Below are 24,781 nucleotides of genomic sequence, written 5' to 3'. Positions count from 1 at the left end.
TTTGCGAATGCCGGAACTTGCTCCTCTATTTTGCCACTAACAACGGAGCGCACTGTTGAGCTCACTGTTATTTTGGGAGCAATTTCTGCCCCAGAGTAATGTTTCAGCATTGATCTCTGAGGCACCCCCTAATTATGTCCAGCTAGCTCCACCTAAAATCATCCTTTGCTACATTCATTTGTCTGAAATACTAGAAGATCAATGGCATATCAGTCAGTCATGTTTTCATGATTTTGTAGAATAATGAACCTGCTGTCAGCTGATAATAGTTAAGTCAGGAACTTTTATGTCAGTAGCCTCTTAAGCTATGTGTTTATTTTGAATTCTCTGAAATTGACTTGTCACTGTGTACCTGGGCAGAGTGACCAAGCACACACAAGTAACCAATAGGAAGAATAACAGCACTGCTATACCCACTGCAGACCAAAGCAAAGTTCAGTGCACATAAAAATGGAATGATTAATTCCACGTTATTCATAAGGGCACACAGTAGGGATATCGAACCTGGGAACTAAAGAAGAACCTCCATCAGATTCAAATTCCAGCAGTTTTTTGTACTGTTCAGGACATTAAAACTTAATATTGAAACTGTAAGTGAACAATCATTTTATGTTCCTATCTGATAACTAGTCATTGTTGTAAACTCTTATTTTATTTCTAGCTAGTCACACTTTTCTATTTAGAAATTATGTATATTAACCTACTGTTTTTATAAACTTTTATTTCCATTTTTGCAGATTATTTAATACGTATAGAAAGCGTTCAGCATGACGCCAATTTTAACCATTAATTCTGAAGTGATTGTAAGTGAAAGGAGTGGCTATGGAGAGTGAGTACTTTCTGTTTTTTGAGGAAGTCAGCATAAAAGTCCAATAATAAGTTTTTCTTCTGTCTACCATGGGCTAAAAGAGCTTCTAAAGTTGTCTTTCTAACAAATGCAAAGTAATAGTTTTGCAATATGAAACATTGAAATTGATAATTGAAAATTTCTTGCTGAGGCAACTAAAATGAAAAGCTTTTTCGATTATTCCAGAAATGGCACAGTACGAGTAAAGAACCCTCACTTGGCCTCGATGCCTGAAGATTTTCTGTATCATTTTGATCTGGGAACAAAAACGCACAATCTTCAAGCAATGTTTGGAGATGTAAAGGTAGGCAGTTATTTGGAGGGGTAGGGCAGAATAGAGCTCACAGCAGAAAGCAGTAAAAGTCCTCCTATTATTTTTTCTGTTGGAGGAGGAAATGAACAATAATGAAACTGGTTAAAGGAATCCATAGATTAAATTGAACGGGCAAAAATTATTTGTATCAGACAAATAGCAGATGATAATTGAGAGCCACCGTCCAGTCAACATTGCTAAGAATTTATAATTCAGCGGTGATTTCCTTTATTACTCTTCTATCCCAACCGTGCTTCCTTGCATTACGCAATCCAGTGTTTGCAATCTTTGAAATAGAACTGAAAAAGCACAGATATAAATGTAAACTATCAGAACTTCACTTCCTTTGTGTACCATTTGGTTAAATGAATAACAATTTAGATTGCTCCACTTAAAACACGCTTAATGTTCACTTTCTGTAATACAATTTCAAAATTGCTTAATTCAAATTATCTGATAATTCCAACTTTTTACACTAAATTCGTACTTTGCTCTGTTATTTACATTGTTTAATTCAAATTATTAAATAACTTAAACATTTTAGGCACAATAAATTATTTTGAATTATCGGGAGTAAACTGTGCCTTGTTGAGATTGGCAACCCATTGTCTAACTCGTATCACCCTCTCTCCCCCAGTTTTCTCCCTTTACTCCTCTGTTGAAAGGAGAGACTCATGCTGGCATACAGATCCACAGCAGTGGCAGCCCGCTGGTACCTCACCCCAATGTCCATCATCACAAAATGGCCTAGGCAGTATTAGTGGACGATTTCATTGTGGATGTTGTCACAGTCAAAGCTAATCCACGGATGCAGTGTTGAAGCTGGAGTCACTGATGGAAAGGGGAGGGAAAATTGGCCTATTTCCCACCCATGCCCACCACAAGGGCACTAATGTCAATTATAGAGGTTCTACCATCATCCCAGTTGAGATTAGATTTCCTTGCTGATTTCAGCATAATTCTGGGATGGCTGGTCTAATGGTAGCTAACAGATCCCGAAAGCCTTAAGAGACAGCAGCATGCATCACAGCTGCCATAGTCTGGAAGCCAGTGTGCAAAGTGCTGTCTAATCTCTCCCCTGTTGCTGCCAGAGCTGTAGTCTGCACTTCAATGGAAGTGGAAACACTAAATGGTTCTTGAATGGGGATCAGCTGCATTGCCCAACGAAGGTACCACATGCTCCATTGATACCTACAACAAAGACAAAGATTCCCTGGTATTGCCACCAATGAGAGCAGTAGACTCGAGTCACACCAGTCAGTTGCCACACACCTTGCAGACTGACTTCAGAACCTGCACGTAGGTTTAATGTCCCTCCAAGATCCTTCTTTTCAGGTGAGTACCCATAAGTTCTGTACCCCACGACTCCGAGCCACGCGTAGCCTTCTCCTCAGACTCTGCTGGGAAGGTGGCATATCCTCATCCACTTCCCACTCTTCTGGCTCCCTCAGGTGCTGCGAATCACCTGGTGTCACATACTCACTAGCACTATCCAAAGCCCCCGGGTGAAAGTACCTGAGCTGGTGTGTGGGAGTGAAGGTGTGACGCAGGGTGTGAATTTGAGGGCGTTGCTGTAGAGGAACACAGGGCAGGAGGTCATTGCAGGAACTCATGGGTGGGCTTAAGTCTAACTTCTATGTATGTGGAACATTATTGAGGGCTAAGCAAAACACACTAGAGGAGATTTTCCTGGGTCTGTATTTTTTACTTGATCTTCCTGACAGCCAATCTTAACAAATCTGGCAAGTTTATTTTGGGGTTGTCATCAGATTCATGAGACAACATGTTGGGCACTGGTGGACCAAGCACCCCTCTAAGGATAATGTAAAGAGGGAATACTTGGGAGAACTGCATACACTCTAAAGATGAACGGTTGTATTTGGCATGCTAATTTACAAAGTAGCATAGGTGTTCAAGGTAGAAATCTGAGTTCACTATGTTATAAAGTTACTTTCAAAGCCAATTACATTTTAGGAAATTATAAATGGAGTTAAAGCATAATATTATATATGTGACTTAATTTAAAAACTGAAATTCAGTCCTGCATTTTTCAGTTTGTTTGTGTGGGAGGCAGTGCAAACCGGATGAAGACTTTTGCACAGTTCATGCATATGGAACTTGGATTAAATGGAGGTGGCGGTGACATTTCGGATATCTGCGCAGGAACCGACAGATACAGCATGTACAAAACTGGACCTGTGTTGTCTATAAGTGTAAGTATACAGGGTATTGCAGAATAGATTGTGGGGGTGAATTTCCTTGGCATTTCCAGCACACTTACCATGCTCAAACAGCATTGGTAATTTCCTTTTTGTGAGGGAATTCGGGTGGAAACCATTTCCGCCCAACTTCCGTGTTTAAACAGCTTCTCCCGAGGTTCCTTGTGCTTCTGCAGATCACCCATGATCTGGTCATCGAACCATCACTGGCTTCATTTGAATAGTCAATGTAAGAGCCAGAGACAAAGCAACTCCAAGTTCCCTGGTGCTGGACCGCTGCTACACTTAGGGTAAATGTAAGGAGTCTTACAACACCAGGTTATAGTCCAACAGCTTTATTGGAATCACACGCTTTCGGAGCTTTCCGTCACCTGATGAAGGAGGAAAGCTCCGAAAGCTTGTGATTCCAATAAAGCTGTTGGACTATAACCTGGTGTTGTAAGACTCCTTACATTTGTCCACCCCAGTCCATCACCAGCATCTCCACATCATGACACTTAGGGTAAGTTAGACACAGTTCAGTGAAGTGCAGCAGTTGTCATGGTCACCTGTTCAAGACAGAAGTGAGGAGTTCTTGAAACATAAGAGGCTGGAGATCTTTAAATTCAGATTTCTGCAGGTAGGAAACGATTTTTTAAAAAGTTTTTTTTTTGCCATTCTACCTACAGACACCTGCACTTGCTTCAGATTGCTTCTCACAGGTTCCAGCAGATTTTAAGACTCTTCCCCCCGCCCCCCCCCCCCCCCACCGCCCAGCCCGTTCCTACAGTTCAGGCTTCACAGGAGCAGGTATGGCATTCCCTACAGGCACCTATTTTTTGTGCTTTTTTTGAGGTGGCAGTATCGTGCAGCTGCGACCTGTGGTGGCTTGGTTCTCATCATTATCTGCATTACCATCATCATCTTCCTCCTCCTGCGTTGCCCTTTGCTGAGGTGGATCTGCAGGAAAGAAGCTAAGATTGGGTGAGCATCAGCTCCTAGGGATTTAGGAGACAGAGATGGGGGGTGGAAGGTTGTGGTTGTGTGGTGCTTCAAATAAATGGTAGGGAGACAATGTAGGTGATCAGTCAGTAACCTAGAGTGAGGGGTTTAAAGGTGGGGATTACCCATCCAATGGCCAGCCATTAGTGGGCATTGTGTGCCAGTTAGTCTTGCAAGAATATTGAGTGAATTATGGATAAGTCTGGCAGTTGAAGATTGTGTGCCAAGTGGCATGGGAGAAGTGAAGTAAGATATATGGGGGTATGAGACTGTTAAACTGGAGGAAAGGATTTTAGGGTTGTAAATATAAGTAATTGCTGTGAGGGGAGCTGGGTAGTCATAGTGTAAGATGCTGAGTTAGAACTGTCCTTAACCAGAGAGCAGTGTGAAGGGTTAGTTGTGGAAGTGTTGTTTTAACAACGACAACAAATTGCATTTATATAATGCCTTTAATGTAGAAAAAACATCTCAGGACACTTCACAGTGACGCACACAAAAGAAGGAGATATTACTTTACAGGTAGTTCAGCTGCTTACATTAGTTTGATGTGGAGATGCAGGTGATGGACTGGGGTTGACAATTGTAAACAATTTTACAACACCAAGTTATAGTCCAACAAATTTATTTTAAATTCCACAAGCTTTCGGAGGCTTCCTCCTTCGTCAGGTTTCCACACCGTTCACCTGACGAAGGAGGAAGCTTCCGAAAGCTTGTGGAATTTAAAATAAATTTGTTGGACTATAACTTGGTGTTGTAAAATTGTTTACATTAGTTTGAGCTGCTGCATAACAGAGATTTGGATAAATAATGATGCAGATTGGTGGATCAATTTTCAGGCATATGAATTTGGACCAGGATATGCAGATACAATTAATTTCCCATTTTTAAGTAATACATTTTGTCTTTATTTTATATGATTATACTTCATTATTTATAGTTAAATAACAAAACTTGTGGCAATTTGAGAAGCAGAGAAGTTGAATTGGTTGGAGCATAGGAGTTTCTCTGCAGTAGAGACAGAGGAGTTGGGAGATGTAAAACCCATGGCAATGCTCATGGTGAGTTGGAAGATACTTCTTTAAGAATGGGGGTGTTATGCCATGTAGCATTATCAGCATCGGACAATACATTGGGATCTAGGAGCACTGGGAAGGGGGCCCTGGATTTAGCAGTTGTAGACTGAGGTCCCAGAATCACGCAGTACTTTTGAGGAGTTCTGGGGTCTGGGAGCAGTAGCAGGGAGCCTCCAGTGTTTTGGAGCATTGGTAATAGGGAATGAAAATCTGGCATCGGGGAGCATTGGTAGCAGTCCTGGGATCTGTGAGGTTGGGGTCCCAGGCCTGGTAGAAAATTGCCTGTTGCAGAAAATTAGAACATAGACCTGGGACAGGTGTTTCAGAACTTTTAATACTTTGTTTATACAATGAACATATTCCCGAGATGGCTCAAGCCCATGGTGCACGGGTTATACAACTTCTTCATTTAATTTAATCCTTAATCTCTACATTGATTATTTATTTTTTTAGAAACTTGCTGATTTGTGATAAAACTAAAAGCACGCAGCAGGATTTTAGATGCCCCTTTCACATGGTAGCTCATTTCAGTGTTACAATTTAACGGGGCTTGGTTTTTAGCTTTCATTTTTCAAATGTGATCCTTTTTCCAGTCATTTCTTCATTTACTAAGTTTGTAGTAATACTACATGAATTTAAAGGGGTTTTGTTCTGACTTTTAAAAATATGTATAAAACAAACTTGAAAGACATGGATGAAGTAATTGTATCAATTAAATGTGATTAAAACCATGATTAAAATTTTTAATCATGAGATTAATAGCAATTAATTTTTAATCACTTGACAGCCCTAGAAAAATATTTTTTTTGCATTTTTCATTTTGTTTAAAACCTTATTTTGGACATTAGAAATTTCAGTTACTGATCATAGACAAAAAGTTTTTCAAAAAGCATTCTGAGTGACTTGATTGGATCATCACCATACAATCACCACACCAGCAACTGTTTACATGGGGAAATCCCATTATAAAATATTGGCAGTTTCGATGTTAAATACTGGCATAAAAGTATTATCAAAATCACGACAGGAAATAAGGTTTGTGGACAGGAAGTGTGAGCATATGCAAGATTTTTAATGATCTATATAGATATTCTCTTAAAATTTTGCAATGATAGCCTACGATTCATTTCCAATTAATGCACGTTGTGGGTTCTCATAAAGTCTGATTTTCTCAAGGAATGTTTCCCACACACAGGACATTGGATGTCAGATTGACCCAAGGGCTGATCTTTCTTTGATTTCCTTTGGGCTCTCTTTTCTTTGCATAGCTCGATACAATTTGCTTCAAGCTTTGTCATGCCATCATGAGTCATCTTTTGCCAAATTTTCCTGTGATGCATCACGCTCCCTTGCTCAGGTTTCAACCTCTGCCACAGCACTGAAACGACCATTATCAAAATCACAAATGACATCCTGTGTGACTGTGAATGGGGTAAACAATCCCTCCTCATCCTTCTAGACCTGTCTGCAGCCTTTGACACGGCTGACCACATCATCCTCCTCCAATGACTCTCCTCCGTTGTCCAGCTGGGTGGGACTGCCCTCGCCTGGTCTATCCAGTCATAGCCAGAGAATCACCTGCAATGGCTTCTCTTCCTGCTCCCACACCGTTACCACTGGAGTCCCCCAAGGATCTATTCTTGGCCCCTTCCTATTTCTCATCTACATGCTGCCCCTCAGCGACATCATCCGAAAACACATCAGGTTCCACATGTACATTGATCACACCCAGCTCTACCTCACCACCACCTCTGTCGACCCCTCCACTGCCTTTTATTTGTCACGCGGCTTGTCTGGCATCCAATACTGGATGAGCAGAAATTTTCTCCAACGAAATATTGGGAAGACCAAAGTCATTGTCTTCAGTCCCTGCCACAAATTCCGTTCCCTAGCCACCAACTCCATCCCTCTCCCTGGCCACTGTCTGAGGCTGAACCAGACCATTCACAACCTTGGCTCCCATTTGGCCCTGAGATGAGCTTCCAACCCATATCTGCTCCATTACCAAGACCACCTACTTCCTTCCACCTCCGTAACATCGCCTCTCTCTGCTCCGCCTCAGCTCACCTGCTGCTGAAACTCTCATCCATGCCTTTGTTATCTCTAGACTTGACTATTCCAATGCTCTCCTGGCCAGCAACCCTTCTTCCACCCACCATAAACTTGAGCTCATTGAAAACTCTACTGCCTATATCCTAACTTGCACCATCCCATTCACCCATCACCCCTGTGCTTGCTGACCTACATTAGCTCCCGGTCCGGCAACGCATCAATTTTAAAACTCTCATCCTTGTTTTCAAATCCGTCCGTGGCCTCACCCCTCACTATCTCTCTAACCTCCTCCAGCCCTACAACCCTCCGAGATCTCTGCACTCCTCCAGTACTTGCCTCTTGCACAACCCCGATTTTAATTGCTCCACCATTGGTGTCCGTGCCTTCAGATGCCTAGGCCCTAAACTTTGGAATTCCCTCCCTAAACCTCTCCGTCTCTCTACCTGTCTCTCTTTCCTTTAAGTCGCTTCTTAAAACCTACCTCTTTGACTAAGCTTTTGGTCACCTGTCCTAATATCTCCTTATGTGGCTCGGTGTCAGATTTTGTTTGAAAATGTTCATGTGAAGTACTTTGGGATGTCTTACTACATTAAAGGCGCTATATAAATGCAAGTTGTTATTGTTGTTGTAAGTGTCAGTTGAGAGGCTACATTTTGTTAGATTGGGCTTTAGGAAATTCTTATATCCTTTGAACTGACCACCACAAGAGCATTTACTGAGCTGCAGCTCACTGTAGAATACCTTCTTGGGTCGTCTAATATCAGGCATTCGGACCAAGTGACCAGCCCACCTTAGCTGTGCCTTTACTATCATTGCCTCTATGTCTGGCATATTTGCTGTTCTGAGGATATGTGTCTGGAATCTTGTACCCCCCATTGAATTTTCATGATCTTTCTGAGGCAACCTAGATGGAAGTGATTGAGTTTTCTGATGTAGCGACTGTAGGTGGTCCAGCTATTGCATGCATACAGTAAGGATGTTATAACTATTGCCTTGTAGGCCTTACGTTTTCTTGTCAGTTTAATTTCCCTTTTATCCCATAACCTCACATGGAACCTTCCAAAAGCATTGCTGGCTTTAAACAATCTATGGCTCACTTCATCATCTAGGAGCACATTACATGAAATGGTGCTTCCTAGGTAGGTGAATTGCAGGCAGTATGTGCCCTTCAATGCTAATATTGGATGGCACTTAAGATTTTCCAGGGCAGGCTGGTGTATAATTTCTGTCTTCTTCAGACTGATAGCAAGGGCAACTACTAAATGAACAAAATACCGATTCAAAACTATTTTCGGTTTGCAGCATGGAATGGGTGTGCCATCTATATCAATCATGCTTCATGAACTTATCAAGTTGCTTCACCATGCCAAGTGTCGTGATGTCGTTGTCATACGTCTGGGGACATCGGGTGGTATAGGTATGTCAAGAAAATTTTATAAGTCAAGCCCTCTCCCCTTCCCCCTCCACCCTTATCTCTAACAAGTGCAAAGAGCTCATGGAATTATCATCATGATAGCAACCATCTCTTCAGCTACCACTGCTGTTCCCTGTCCTCCTGCTTGCCCACCAAGCCCAATTCTCCTCCAGGCCCCACTACCCTAGCCCTGTCTCTCTCTAGTTTTTCTCCCCATTTCCCCCATGCCCTCTCCGAGCTCATCTCGCCCATGAGATCCACCTCTTGCTCCTTTGACCCCGATCCCACCAAACCGCTAACCACCCAACTTCCCTTCCTGGCCCCCATGCTAGCTGACATATATGATTCCTTTTCCTCAGCTCTGTCCTTTTCCTTTGAAAACTGCCATCATCTCAACCTCGTCAAAAATCGCATAATCAACCACTCTGTCCTGCAAACTACTGCCCCATTTCCAACCTCCCTTTTCTCTGCAAAATCCTTGAATGTGTTGTCACCTCCCAGATCTGTGCCCATCTATCCTGCAACTCCCTATTTATGGGAGAGATGGGCACAGTCTAGGAAGTGATAACTTACAAACAGATTTCTGACCCTCCCACAGTACAAGCAATATTCCCTTTAACTAGATGACAGTATATTATTGCTGCTCATTCTCCTCAACCTCTTTGCAGCCTACCACATAATTCTTCTCCATATTTCTCATTCATTATCTAGCTCAGTGGTACTTCCCTTGTTTGGTTTCACTCTTATCTATCAGATCATAGCTAGAGCATCTGTGTCAATTACTTCCCTTCCTAACCCCTGCACTGTCATGCTGGAAGTCCCTCACAAATCCATCCTTGGTCACTCCTCTTCCTCATCTATCTGCTGCCTCTTGGCATCATCATCTGCAGAAATGGGTTCAGCTTCCACATATATGCAATGATGTACAGCTTCACCTTTCCACCACCTCCCTTGAACCTACCATGGACACTGTCCTGTTAGACTGCTTGTTTGACATCCAGTCTCGGATGAACCATAATTTCCTACAGCTAATCATTGGGAAGACTGAAGCCATCTTCTTCGGTCATCAACACAAACTCTGTACCCTCGCCACTGACTCAATCCTCTCCCTAGCCACTGACTCAGACTATTTAGAACCTTGGCATCCTATATGTCTCCAAACTGAGCTTATACCCCCACATCCACTCCATCACAAACACTGCCTACTTCCATCTCCTTAACATCACCCACCTCCACACTTATCTCAGCCCATTGTTGCTGAAACCTCATCCATGGTCACCTCCAGACTTGACTATTCCAATGTTCTCCTGGTGGCACCCCATTCCCCACCCTTTGTAAACCTCAGCTCATCCAAAGTCTGCTGCCCACATCTTATCCTGCACCAAGTTGCACTTGCCCAACACCCAGTTAGAAAATTGATATGACTGTCAGTAAAGGGTGGAAAATGTTGATGAAAAGGTAGGTACAATACAGACCGTGTTGTAGTGATACAGAACTGTATGTTTCAATGAAATATAGGTCTTAAACAGCATTGCCCACGGCAAAGGTACATTAACAGGTCCAGGCCATCTGCTCAGAAATGGAGAGGAGTGCAGGAAATGCATAAGTGGCTTAAAATGTGTTTAAATTTAAAATAGCACACATTAAAAAAATATTCTTCAGGGGACAAACGCCGCCATCTGGGTCTTGTTCTCTAGAAAAAATATAATTCAATCTGATCGGCAAGGAAGTGAGCACATTGGTGGAGTTTTCTGATTTCGGTAAGTATTTTACTCTTTTTAAAAAGTTTATCAATAAGAAATATCAGAACAGTTTATAAAGTTATCTATAATAGGTTTACCAATTAATATTTAGTAAAGTCCCAAAAATCACAAGTTCTATGACCAAATTTGCTTGCTGTGTTTGAAGTATATAAATTATTAGTTCTGTTTTCTGGAACAGTCTTATTGTAAGCACCTGCCATTCACATACAGTCCGCAGTTAATTAATGGAAATATCTTTAATCTGCACAGATGATTTTTAAATATCCAATTCTTCAGAGTTTCACCCAAAACTCATATTATTTTGGGAGAAGAATGAGGAAGATGAGGATGATAATGAAACATTTGATTAGGGGATGTAGACCACAAACCTCAAAGGACAAGGGATCCAGAGTTCAGCCATTACCTGTGCTGTCAAATTATGGGAGCAGGATCCTCCACAGGGTCAGCCCTGGATAATATCTGCTGAGGCTACCAAAACAACTATCATCCACAACTGCTAGCTGCTGGCCTTTTAAAACTCCCACCTTAATCTTGCAGCATTCAGCTGCTTCATCAGGCTATTCAAATGTACAGGACACTGTACATTCAGAAGCACTATGACACGACTATACTATGCAACTGGCCAGGGTCCTCTTGAAGTAGCAAGTTGGCTTTCTAGTTAATGTACTAATTAGAACCCACAACATTCTTCTTTGTATCTCCAGGAAGTTGCCATTTGAAGCTCGCTCTCTCTCTCTCAAGTCCTCTGAAGGCTAGTCTGTGAGGAGGTGAAGCCAGCATTAAATTCTTCTGTTGCTGATGTGCTACTTCATTCACAATAGGATCTTCCCAAAAGTGTGGTATTAAAAGGACAATTTATAATAAAGATAAATTTCCATAAACAAAAATCTCATAAAACACTCAAAAGTTCATTAATACACAACTTCCAAGTTTCAAAAAGTTTCCTTATGCATCAAAATTGGTTCAGAAGAGAGATTTGTCTAACTGAATTTGCAACAACAATAAACAGCAATCCATTCTCTGTAACCAATCATTTTGGGTTTTTTTCTAATCATCAGCCAAGAAACCACAATAACAGCTATTACTGATCACCCAATGACCTCTCATAGTTGTTGATTGTCTATAAGGAGTTTGTAACAGAAAAGCAAAACTGTAAATATATATACAGTATGTCATCACTTGCCTGAAATACAAACTTTGAAAATTCAATCTCCAGTTTCTTTCAAAGACTTTTGGAAAAAAGCAAAAACGATCAAATCCTCCCAGAATGAGGGAACACACTCTTTTACTCTTCACATCCTATTGATACACAGATTGCATGTGAGGAATTCTGCAAACTGCACATGTTCAGAGTGTATAGATGATTGAAAGCCATAGATAAATGTTATGAGTTAAAAATGTACAGTCAAAGCCCAAGCTTTTGAGAGGCTGCGGCCTTAAAGTAAGTAAAAAGATTAATTAAGATATTACTAGACATAAAAGACAACTTGATGGGTAAATTTAATTATGCTGTTGTGAAATATGTTTTGTTCAAAACCTTATTTTGGACATTATAAATTTCAGTTGGTGAGAAAAAGTAGTTGCACAATAATTTTTTATAAAGTATTTTGAGTGATTCAATTTGTTCATGAATAATGACAACTATTTTACACACAAAATTAAAATATGTGTTTACATGGAGAATTTCAGTATTAAATATTGACAGAAAAGTGTAACATAAAAATGGTGACTACTGGAACTGAGGTTTGTGGACAGAAAGTGCATGCACATGCAAGATTTTTAAAAAGATAGATAGATTTGAATTTTACCTTGCAAAGCTCCTGGCATGGAGCCTCACGAGACTGGATTGTGAGTCACAGAACCTATCTCTGAGCTGTGCCCCTTTGAGAGAGGTTCCGTCCTGGGAGCTTCACCTAGCAAATTTAATCTGAAAAAGTGCTAACGTGAAATAATGCAACACACTATAGATGACTGTTCTCTCTTAAAATATGAAATGTCTTATTTAGCATTTTATTATAGAACTGATGTTTGTTCTGCAGGTTTGGATCCTGGGACTGTGGTTGTTACCGGTACAGCAGTAGATTCATTCTTCCAACCTCAGTTTGAACAAGTGGTTCTGGGAAAAGTAATTACTCGAAGCACCAAACTGGACAAGGATCTAGCACAAGAATTATTGAACTGTGGTAGAGAGATTGCTGACTATCTTACTATCATTGGGAACACCATGTGCACCTATGATTTCTATGAAGGTACATGAAAAAATATCACAGGATCTGCTTTGGAAACCTGTACTAAACAAACAACAACTTTTACATAAAAATACAACAATATAACATTTTAAACCTCCTTAAGCATAAACATTATTGCAGTGTATAGCACGGGGAGGAAGAATAACCCAGCCTCAATCCCACAAACAACATAATTGTTTTAATTGAAAGAATTCTTTGCTCAGCTAATTTTCCCAAATTAATTGCAAATGCTTGCCAAAATCATATTTTTCTTTTCTTTGATACAGGACAAGGACGCTTGGATGGAGCCTTATGTTCATTTTCTAATGAAGAGAAGCTGGCGTATTTGAAAAAGGCACATGAAGCTGGTGTCAGAAATATTGAAATGGAGTCCACTGTCTTTGCTGCTATGTGCCATAGTTGTGATGTAAGAGGTAAGAATTGCTTCAAGATTTGTAAACACAAGATTAGCTGGCACATTCTTATATGTTGCCTTGAGAAAATGGAAGAAAAAAAATGTGATAGGAACATAGGAACAGGAGAAGGCCATTCAACACCTCCAGCCTATTCCGCCATTCAATGAGATCATGGCTGATCTGTATCCTGACTCCATCCACCTGTCTTGGCTCCATATCCCTTTATACCCTTGGCTAGTTGATCTCAAATTTAAAATTATTAATTGAGCTAGCATCAACTGCTTTTTGTGGGAGAGTTCCACACTTCTACCACCGTTTGTGTGAAGAAGTGTTTCCTAACTTCTCTCCTGAATGGCCTGGCTCTGATACTTCAGGAATTTAAATTCAGGAAAAGAATCTCCAAAAACAAATATCTGAAGTCCAAGAAGTTTCTGATAAGTTTGATTCCTTTTTTATATTTTGGCTTATTTTTCTTCTCAATTGAATGTCGGTCTTCCAATTCATTCCCCCAAAAAAGCCATTAAATCAAGGTGTTAAATTGTCTGATTTTGGACAAAAAGTGAATTTTTTTTTCTTAAAGGCAAGCTAGAACTTCTCACATTGGGCACAGACACAAACTTGCCTGTGTAAATTACTATTGTGAGTATCATTCTATGCGTAAAGGTGGACATGTGACTCCAAAGACCAGGAAATAACAAATCAAAAACATCCTTAAATAAGAGGCAGAAAAAAACCTTGATTTTATACCTAAACTTCAAGCAATTTGTCTTTTGCTACGGTTTTGACATTAGGTCTGGCCTTAAACTAATGCAACTTTTACTTTCAGCCAGCAGCTCAAAAGCATTTCTGTCATCACTCTGAGGGTAGGTATTGAGGGGTAGATTTTAAGTTGCACTCCAAGAGAGCTTAGAATCACAGAATCATAGAATTGGAAGGAGTGCAGCGCAGATTCACCAGAGGCCCCAAGAGTTAAATTATGAGGAGAGATTACATAAACTAAGCTTGTATTCCCTGGAATGTAGAAGGTTAAGATGTGATTTGATTGAGGTTTTAAGGATTTTGAAAGGAATTGATAGGGTAGATAGAGAGAAACTTTTACCACTGGTGGGGGAGTCTTGGACAACGGGACATAACCTTAAAATCAGAAGCAGGCCATTCAGGAGAGAAGTTATATAGTCATAGAATCTTACAACACAAAAGGAAGCCATTTGGCCCGTCGTGCCTGTGCGGCTCTTCGAAAGAGCTGTCCAATTTAGTTCCACACCCCAGCTTTTTCCCCATAAACCTGCAAATTAGTTCTCTTCAAGTACGTGACCAATTGCATTTCAAAAGTTCCTATGGAATCTGATTCCACCACCCTTTCCAGATCTTAACAACCCTCTGTGTGAAAAAAATCTCTCTTCATTTCCCCTCTAGTTCTTTTGCTAATTATTTTAAATCTATGATCTCTGGTTACTGACCCACTTGCCAGAAGAATCGGTTTCTCCCTATTTGCTCTATGAAAATCTCTCATAATTTTGAATACCTCGATTAGGTCTCCCTTAACCTTCTCCACCACAAGGAAAACAATCCCAGCTTCTCCAATCTCTCCACTTAACTGAAGTCCCTCATCCCTGGTATCATCCTGGTAAACCTCCTCTGTACCCTCTCCAAGGCCTTGACATTCTTCCTAAAGTGTGGTGTTTGAACAGGGGTGTAACATTTGCAATCCTCCAGTCCTCTGGCACCACTCCCATATCCAAAGAGGATTGAAAGATTGTGGTCAGAGCTTCTGCTGTCTCCACCCTAGCTTCCCTTAGCAACCTACGATGCATCCTATCTGACTTGTTAACTTTGAGTGATGCCAACCTCTTTAGCACCTCTTTTCTATCTATTTTTATCCTATCCAATATCTCTACTCCCTCCATCCCTACTGCAACATTAACTTCATCCTCTTCTGTTGTGAAGACAGATGCAAAGTCCTCATTCAGTACCTCAGTCATGCCCTCTGCTTCCACAAGAAGATTTCCTTCTTTGTCCCTAATTGGCCCCACCATTCCTTTAATTATCCTTTTACTTTTTACATGTTTATAAAAGATTTTTGGGTTCCCTTTCATTTTACCCACTAATCTTTTTTCATACTCTCTTTGCCCCTCTTATATCTTTTTTCAATTTCCTCTGCATTCTCTGTATTCCACCTGGATTTCGACTGTATTCTGTATTCTTAACCTTTTTCTGTTTTATTTTAACCTCTATTTCCTTTGTCATCCAGGGAACTCTAGCTTTGGATGCCCCATCTTTCCTCTGTATGGGAATATGCTTGGTTTGTACCTGAACTATCTGCATCTTGAAGGCCTGCCATTGCTCATTTACTGTTTTCCTGGCCAATTTTTGTTTCCAGTCAACCTGTTCTAGATCCCTTCTCAAATCACTGACAATGGCTCTCTTCCAGTTGGGTATTTTCATCATTGATTTTTCTTTGTCCCTAATTATATTATGATCACTATTACCCAGATGTTCTCCCACTGAAACACACTGCACTTGCCCTACTTCATTCCCCAAAACTAGATCCAACACTGCTTCCTTCTTCATTGGGCTAGAAACGTACTGATTAAGTAAGTTCTCCTGTACATATTTTAGGAATTCTTCACCCGCCTTGCCCTTTATTCTGTTTTTTCCCCAGTTTATATTAGGGTAATTGAAGTCCCCTATATTACTGCTCTATTATTTTTACATTTCTCTGAAATTTGCCTAGAGATTTGCTCCTCTATCTCCTTCTCACTATTTGGGTATCTATAGTAAATACCCAGCAATGTAACAGCTCCTTTTCTGGTCCTTAATTCCAAACAGATAGATTCAGTCTTTGAACCCTCTAGTATATCGTCCTCTGTAGAACTATAATATCATCCTTGATCAATACTGCCACCCCCCACCTTCTGTCTTTTTTCTTTCCCTATCCCTCCTCAATACATTGTAGCCAGGAATGTTTAGTTCCCATTCCTGTCCATGTTTAAGCCAGTTCTCTGTTTTAGTCACTATATCATAACCCCAGGTGACAACTTGGGCCTGTACTCGTCAACCTTATTTGTAATACTTCTCACATTAACACACATGCATTCCAATGCTATGCTTTCTTCCTTCATCTAATTCGTGCTCTTTCTACACTATTCTTTGTTCTGTTGCTTTTTGTCCCTCCTAGTTTTATATGCACTTTGTCTCTTCTCATAGAGTCATAGAGTTATACAGCACGGATAGAGGCCCTTCGGCCCATCGTGTCCGCGCCGGCCATCAAGCCCTGTCTAATCTAATCCCATATTCCAGCATTTGGTCCGTAGCCTTGTATGCTATGGCATTTCAAGTACTCATCCAAATGCTTCTTGAATGTTGTGAGGGTTCCTGCCTCCACAACCCTTTCAGGCAGTGAGTTCCAGACTCCAACCACCCTCTGGGTGAAAAAGTTCTTTCTCAAATCCCCCCTAAACCTCCCGCCTTTTACCTTGAATCTATGCCCCCTTGTTATAGAATCCTCAACGAAGGGAAAAAGCTCCTTAGTATCCATCCTATCTGTGCCCCTCATAATTTTGTACACCTCAATCATGTCCCCCCTCAGCCTCCTCTGCTCCAAGGAAAACAAACCCAATCTTCCCAGTCTCTCATCATAGCTGAAGCGCTCCAGCCCTGGTAACATCCTGGTGAATCTCCTCTGCACCCTCTCCAAAGCGATCACATCCTTTCTGTAGTGTGGCGACCAGAACTGCACACAGTACTCCAGCTGTGGCCTAACCAGTGTTTTATACAGCTCCATCATAACCTCCTTGCTCTTATATTCTATGCCTCGGCTAATAAAGGCAAGTATCCCATATGCCTTCTTTACCACCTTATCTACCTGTTCCGCCGCCTTCAGGGATCTGTGAACTTGCACACCAAGATCCCTCTGACCCTCTGTCTTGCCTAGGGTCCTCCCATTCTCTCTGCTGTTACATGCTGGTGACCATCTCCCTGCTAAATTAGTTTAAACCCGCCCCCACAGCACTAGTTAACCTCCCTGCGAGGACATTGGTCCCAGCCCTGTTCAGGTGCAACGCGTTTGGCTTGGACAGGCCCTCCTGCCCTTGAACTGATCCCAATGCTCCAGGAATCTAAAACTCCCCTCCTGTACCACTTCTCCAGCCACACATTAACCTGCACTATCTTCCTGTTTCTGTACTCACTAGCAAATGGTACTGGGAGTAATCCAGAGATTACCACCTTTGAGGTTCTGTTCTTTAATCTTTTCCCTAACTCCTGAAACTCTGCCTGAAGGACTCAACCTTTTTCCTACTGACGTCATTGGTTCCAACATGAACCACGACTTCTGGCTGTACTCTTCCCCTCGCAGAATGTCCTGCACCCATTCAGTGATATCCTTTACTCTGGCACCAGGGAGGCAACACACCATTCGGGATTCACGACTACAGTTGCAGTCTATCCCCTGACTATTGAATCCCCTAATCTCCCGTCTTCGCTCTCGGCCCTTTATAATCTCCCGTCTTCGCTCTCGGCCCTTTATAATCTCAGGTCTCGCTCCTTTATAATCTCCGGTCTCCGCTCTCGCTCCTTTATAATCTCCCGTCTCCGCTCTCGCTCCTTTATAATCTCCGGTCTCCGCTCTCGGCCCTTTATAATCTCCCGTCTCCGCTCTCGCTCCTTTATAATCTCCCGTCTCCGCTCTCGGCCCTTTATAATCTCCCGTCTTCGCTCTCGGCCCTTTATAATCTCCCGTCTCCGCTCTCGGCCCTTTATAATCTCCCGTCTCCGCTCTCGCTCCTTTATAATCTCCCGTCTCCGCTCTCGCTCCTTTATAATCTCCCGTCTCCGCTCTCGCTCCTTTATAATCTCCCGTCTCCGCTCTCGGCCCTTTATAATCTCCCGTCTCCGCTCTCGGCCCTTTATAATCTCCCGTCTCCGCTCTCGCTCCTTTATAATCTCCCGTATTCGCTCTCGCTCCTTTATAATCTCCCGTCTCCGCTCTCGGCTCTTTATAATCTCCCGTCTCCGCTCTCGCTCCTTTATAGTCTCCGCTCTCGGCCCTTTATAATCTCCTGTCTCCGCTCTCGGCCCTTTATAATCTCCCGTCTCCGCTCTCGACCCTTTATAATCTCCCGTCTCCGCTCTCGACCCTTTATAATCTCCCGTCTCCGCTCTCGACCCTTTATAATCTCCCGTCTCCGCTCTCGGCCCTTTATAATCTCCCGTCTCCGCTCTCGCTCCTTTATAATCTCCCGTCTCCGCTCTCGCTCCTTTATAATCTCCCGTCTCCGCTCTCGGCCCTTTATAATCTCCCGTCTCCGCTCTCGCTCCTTTATAATCTCCCGTCTCCGCTCTCAGCCCTTTATAATCTCCCGTCTCCGCTCTCGCCACTTTATACTCTCGGGGCTGTTATTGCTGTTTTGTGTGGCACAGGTGTAGGACGAGTGCTGGCTGTGCACTTGTTTCCTACTGAGCTGCAATCCTGTGGTCTTTTGCATTGTGTGTTTCACAGAGTTTGTACCTATTTCATGCGTTAGCCTCATTAAGACCCCAGGTTTCACGCAAAATAAAAAATAATAAAAACCTACCAGACCTCTGTGGGATTTGACGCAGACTTGCTCTTTTTTTCTTGTGTGTCCCTTTGAAGTAGGAGTAAGAGAGGTACCATGGACCAAGGAGCTCTTAAAATGAAGGTTTGGCTATGTGGTTTTATTTGCAATGTTTAAAGTTTCTTTTCTGTATAGTGCTTTTTATTAGACATTTTTTCCGTATTCCCAAAATTTTTGTTAGGCTAAATTTTGTGGTCTTATCACAGTAGTGCCAGAACTGCTCAAAAGCACATGACGCTCGTGCTGACAACACAAGGAGTGGACCTCTCTGTGTAGTGTGAGGTCAGCTCATTACCATATTTGTGCCACATTTCCTGCATAAATTAGGCATGCACAGGGAAGGTGTTTATCATAGGGGTGGGATATCCAGCACAGCAGCAGATTAAAGAAATGGAATTCTGTCTAAAAACATTTCACCCTTAACACTGAAACGGCTGAAGGAAGTGGTAGCGAGCTGGCAGAGGGAAAACTGCTCCCTTCTGATACATGTGTCACATCATTTGAAGGCTCCTGCTGCATACTGAGGCCTTTTTTTGCCAGGGTGAATGACTTTCATCACTTTTCCAATGGAAAGCTGCTAGGATCAAGAAAGGCCTCTGTACTCCTCCCGAGTCCACTGCAGTACCGAGGACTGTTGCCGGCTCTGCACTCTCTTGATCACCCCCTTCCCTCCCACTCTTCTGATTGCCGCCCTCCCTCCCGATCGATGCCCCCCCTCTCCCAGCACCAACCTGAGAACCGCTGCCTGCAACACAACGGCCTGAAATTGAAATTCTCTTCGCTGGCGAGCTGCCTTATGTGTACCCATGTATTAAATTTAAGTGCACTTTAAATTCAGATGGTTCAATAACGTTCACTACAACAGGGCAAAACTTTGTAAGAAATTAAATATTTTATCTACAATACAAAACAATAAATACTAAATAATTCCAATATCACTTATTTGGGAAATTACATAAAATCAGCATTTTTTTTAAAAAAGTGAAACAAGTATATTATTAAATGTATTTTTTTCTCTCTCAGCTGCTGTTGTCTGTGTGACTTTATTAAATCGATTTGATGGTGACCAGATTACAACTCCACACGCAGTTCTGCTTGAGTACCAAATGCGTCCACAGAAACTGGTGTCGATGTTCATAAAAAAACAGCTTGGGCTGTTAAAATATAATTGAAATGGTATCAGGAGTGTCTTATACTGTAAATCATATATAAGAATAGAATTCATGGTTTGTAAGAACCTTGTCAAATATATGAACTTACTTGTGGAGATAACTTGACATTCATTTATAATGTTTCATTCAATAGGTGAAATATTTTTCCAAGGGCAACACACACAATTTCATTAAAATCATGAAGTTTTACAGAAATATGCAAAAAGTAGCAACATTAATGTACCCAAATATATTGTCGTACTTTGTATGTAGGGAGAAGTTTTCAGTACTGTACTATAATTGTGATAAGATTATCAATGATATGCAAATGCCTAGCTAATTTCAATTTATTTATAATGCTTTAAAGGCATAACCCAATTTCTAAATGTAACAGGCCCTATTTGGTAGCTTAAATACTTTTAATGAGAATGGCACATTTTCACAATTACTGCTAAAGATGTAGCAAAAATAATATTTTTAAATACATGTAAATGTATTTACTTTTCTATGCCTTTTTACATTCATGTAAAATAAAATATATGTTCAACCTTGAGGGCTTTTCTTTCAAAGGTTTATTATGCATCATTGCATGTAAAATACCTACACTAGTCAGAATGCTAACAGCTCATGAAATCCTTGAGATCATAAATAATACAATGATTCTACTAAATATTTGCAAATTAAAACAAAAATTTAATAATATTCACAGTACTCATAATCCTTTCATATTCAAAACCTGGTAAAAGGGGATTCAGACATTTACACACAAGGCAAAAAAAAAATCATTATTTGGAAGAATTAAATTGACATGGAGAGGCAATACTCAAGGATGTACTTAATGGCCCAGAAATTGGTACACGCAGCACCTGCTTTTCAAGCACTACTCAGACTACTAAGGCCCCAATATGGCAGGCAGGAAGTGTGCGCTCATTTCCACCAGAAGTGCGGTGTCCACTATACTGGGTAAGGACAAATAACAGGCGTCCTTAGACCCACGCCTGATCGGAGTCCCCTCTCCAATATTAGTTTGCCCGGAGGAAAATCCATCACTGGCTGCATTCAGAGAAACCAGCCCTAGGGATCGCCTACCAACTAAGAAGGTAAGTAACTTACCTGAATGTGGAGCCATGATGAGCAGGAGTGCTCTTCCTAAACTCACATTAAAGGAACCTATCACCATCACTGCATCCCACCACCCCACATCGCTACCGCCCTTCCCCCATTGCTGCCACTCCTGACCTTGACGCCCCCCCCCCCCCCCGCCACGACCTGGACTCACTTACCTTACAGTTACGCTAGCAGCAGCCAGAAGTCACAGCCACCAATGATAAAGCATAGGAAAAGGGGATGCACCAAAGGCCTAAGTCAGAGGAATGGTGAGTTTGGGGAGGGTTTGCAAAGCTGGAGGAAGTTGCAGGGACAGGGAGGGGATTTAAACGTGAAAATAAGAATTTTAAATTGGAGGTTTGGGGAACCAGAAGCCAATGTAGGTCAGTAAGGACAGAGGTAATGAGTGAGCCAGACTTGCTGTGGGATAGGATTAGCGCAGCAGAGTTTTGGATGCCTTGAATTTTTGGAGTTGAAGGATGGGAGCCCAGCCAGGAAAGTATTGGAATAATCATGTCAGGAGGTGACAAGGGTATGTATCAGGATTTCAGCAGCAGATGGCTGATTTAGGGATGGAGGCAGGTGATACTAGGGAGCTAGTAAGCGATCCATGTTATGGAGAGGACGTGGGGTCGGAAACTCAGTTCTTGGTTGAATGGGATGCTGAGGTTGTGAACAGTCTGGTTCAACCTGAGACAATAGCCAGGGAGGATGATGGAATTGGTGGGGGATTTTAATTGTGACCTGCCCGGTTTCTGCTGCAGGTAGGGTTAAAATCACCCCTTTGGTGTTTTCTTTATGCTGCACTCCTGAAATATTGATGTTTTTCTAAAAAAAAATTATTCTCCCTATTGGCCACATTTACTTGGGCCGAAAATCAGCAAAAACCCAGTTTCCACGGTGTAGCCAGGGTTTCCACCGATCTTCTGCCGAAATTACAGCAGCCAATCAGAAGAATCCCTGAGGAAATTCCTGGATTTCTCCAGATTTTAGACCGGTCATTTAGTTTATTTTCTAAATTAAGAATGCATATGATATTCTGCTGATGAATTGTACACCTGCCACTCAGCAATGCTTTTCTCTCCTCTGTATCTGTTTCCATTCCTTCACTTTACTCCCCATTACTTCTAACCTCCTCGGCACTTTAATCCCCAATATTTAATCATTACCTATGATTAACTACCCCAACTATCCCCCAAATGACCACTATTCACCCTCCACAATAGTTAAGCACCCTCAATGTCCCACCACCACTACACCAATTGTCCTTCCTCAAATACTAATCATTCCCACTTCCCCTACTTCATTCCATATACTGTGCCTTTTAAAAAACATTTCCAGACCCCATCACTTTCCTCATTCTGTTCCCACATCATAGAACTCTGCTCACAATACTCCAACTATACACCCCTTCCCACAATTGCCCCATATTGCGACACCCTGTCCACAACTCCCAGATCCCAACATCCTGCTAGTACACCCATACCCCAGAGCCACTCTCCTAATCTCTACGTATTCCCTTTGTTTTTCTTTAGCTTTATCAACTTGCACTGCCCACCTTTAATCATCTGTGTATCTGTACACCAAGGTCCCTCCGCTTCCACATTTTTCTACATTGAACTGTATCAGCCATCCTGTTCGCCCATCTATGTTCTCCTGCAATGTTTCTCAATCTTTGTCAAAATTGCCATACCCTCCAATTTGATGTCATCAGCAAATTTTGACAGTGTTCCCGCAATTCCTAAATCCAGGTTATTTATATAATAAATAAGAGCAGCCCCAACACATATCCTGTGGAACTCCATTCATCATACCTCTCCATTCCAAATAACTTCCTTTTACCCCTACCCTTTGCGCTGTCCTCAAACCATCTCTCTCTCCTTGTGGCCACATTTCCCTTAACTCCACGTGCTTTTATTTTTGCCATAAGTCTCTTATGTGATGTCTTATCAAATCCTTTTTGAAAATCCATATAAACCACATCAGCTGCATTTTGCTTCATTTCTTTGTTGCGTCTTCAAATAATTCAATAAGGTTGGCAAGCATGAGTAGTTAATCAGCTCTATATAACCTAATATCACATGGCCTTGGTTTAAAATTGATTCCTGCTATAATTTTCTCTATCCCATTCCATTGTTCACATCTTAAGTCGTCAGAAAAAGATCCCTTAGATGAGTTGGCCAACATATTCTACAGAGAATTTAGACAGTGGAACAGATAACTAGAAAAATAAACTAGGTTACTTTGTGAAAATGGCTGTGCTGAAAATATAACAAACCTTGAGTAAAATTAGTCCTTAAAAAGAGTGGATTCCATGTCTCTTCTTGGAGGTCTTGCCGGCGGGATCTTTGATAAAACCTCTCTTGCATAAAAAGTATTGTGGAGTCCTGCTTCTCGTAGTGCTTGCTCAATTCGAACACGAGGGTCAGCTACTACCTGCTCAGAAATAAATGTTTTTCCAGCTTTTATTTTTACATTCAAAATTAAATATGAAAGTTAGAAATTTACTGACAAAAATTTATTTAGGTCAAAAACCCATGGGACGTGGTCCTGGCAGTATCGCGGTGCCCTTCAGGGCTGATCCTGCCATAATCTGTGGGGTCAGTAGGAGGGCACCTAACTTGTATGGAGTTATCAGGTGCTTATACAGGCACATCCGGGTGCTTAAATATGAAGAATGGCTGTTTAGGCAGATATCAGAAGGTACTTGGTGCGGCATGGGACAGTACCCCAGCAGGAAGAGGGAAAGATCACTCCATGGTAATTAAATGCAGCAATAATGTGGAAGTCTACATAATACAGGAAGGTATTAGCTCCTAAAAATATTTGTGCAAATACCACATGACGATTATGTGATTAAGTGCATCTCTCACTTCCCCCCCGCATCCAAATGAGAAATATTGCATTTCTATGATGGGCATTTGATGTTCTTTCCAATATTTTGTTGTGTTAGCAGGGCAAGACTTAAGTTGTATGTTATTGTGTTATAAGCATGCTTAATTCAAAAAAAAATTACTGTGTCTAGCTCAGTAAGACTGCCCTCACTTGGTTGCACTCTTACCTATCTGATCGTAGCCAGAGCATTTCCAGCAATGGCTTCTCTTCCCAACCCTGCACCTTTAGTTCCAGAGTCCCCCTAGGATCTATCCTTGGTCCACTTCTACTCTTCATTTACATGCTGCCCCTTGGTAACATATTCTATAAACATGGAGTCAGCTTCCATGTTACCCAGCTCTACCTCTCCAACACCTCTCTCAACCCCTCCATTGCACCTATATGATATCCAGCCTTGGATGAACTGCAAACGGCTAAACAGTCAGAAGACTGATCATTGTCTTCGGCCCCACCACAAAGCAGTATGCTTGTAGCCAATTCCATTCCCACCCCTCCAGTCACTATCACAGGCTGAACCAGACCGTTGGTCCTTTTTCCCCTGAGCTAAGCTTCTAACCCCATATCATCTGCATCACAAAGACTGCCTAGTTCGACCTCCATAATATTGCCCACCTCTGCCTTACCCCAAACTATCTGTTGTTGAAACCCTCATACATGTCTTGTCACCTCCAGACTCTCCTGGCCAACTTCCCATCCTCCACTCTCCGTAAATTTCTGCTCATCCA

General features: G+C 41.8%; 2 protein-coding genes across 4 annotated transcripts in view; one reads left to right on the top strand and one right to left on the bottom strand.

The window, feature by feature from the left end:
- The first annotated feature begins 457 nt into the window (after window positions 1-457).
- LOC137323665 (uridine phosphorylase 2-like) lies at window positions 458-20,607 on the top strand. 2 transcript variants are annotated; one of them, XM_067987427.1, is made up of 8 exons: window positions 458-590; window positions 738-829; window positions 1,034-1,151; window positions 3,215-3,373; window positions 8,788-8,902; window positions 12,702-12,911; window positions 13,178-13,324; window positions 19,927-20,607. In XM_067987427.1, exons 2-8 carry the CDS (start codon window positions 768-770, stop codon window positions 20,073-20,075), a joined length of 960 nt encoding a protein of 319 aa, XP_067843528.1. In that variant the 5' UTR covers window positions 458-590; window positions 738-767; the 3' UTR covers window positions 20,076-20,607. The 2 variants fall into 2 exon arrangements, with proteins under 2 accessions (XP_067843528.1, XP_067843530.1); XM_067987429.1 differs by lacking the exon at window positions 458-590 and having other exon boundaries at window positions 750-803.
- LOC137323664 (coiled-coil domain-containing protein 148-like) overlaps window positions 19,844-24,781 on the bottom strand; it is a 105,467-nt gene continuing 100,529 nt past the window's right edge. For both annotated transcript variants that reach the window (XM_067987425.1, XM_067987426.1), the window contains 2 exons: window positions 23,440-23,597; window positions 19,844-20,057 (listed from right to left, as the gene is read on the bottom strand). In XM_067987425.1, the coding sequence (XP_067843526.1) occupies window positions 23,451-23,597 (147 nt within the window). In that variant the 3' untranslated portion in view covers window positions 19,844-20,057; window positions 23,440-23,450. The remainder of the gene's footprint in view (window positions 20,058-23,439; window positions 23,598-24,781) is intronic.

This window comes from Heptranchias perlo, chromosome 7 (assembly GCF_035084215.1).
Source record: "Heptranchias perlo isolate sHepPer1 chromosome 7, sHepPer1.hap1, whole genome shotgun sequence".
NCBI classification, from domain to species: Eukaryota; Metazoa; Chordata; class Chondrichthyes; order Hexanchiformes; family Hexanchidae; genus Heptranchias; species Heptranchias perlo.
Note: the sequence above shows the minus strand (reverse complement) of the source record. Positions and strands in the feature narration are given on the sequence as shown.

What these genes read in the sequence shown, in the direction of transcription:
- LOC137323665 (XM_067987427.1), top strand. Translation starts at nt 768, where the DNA reads ATGACGCCAATTTTAACCATTAATTCTGAAGTGATTGTAAGTGAAAGG. An exon ending in GACCTGTGTTGTCTATAAGT is followed by an intron (nt 3,374 to 8,787) that starts GTAAGTATACAG and finishes TTCGGTTTGCAG; the next exon opens with CATGGAATGGGTGTGCCATC. An exon ending in GGGGACATCGGGTGGTATAG is followed by an intron (nt 8,903 to 12,701) that starts GTATGTCAAGAA and finishes TTTGTTCTGCAG; the next exon opens with GTTTGGATCCTGGGACTGTG.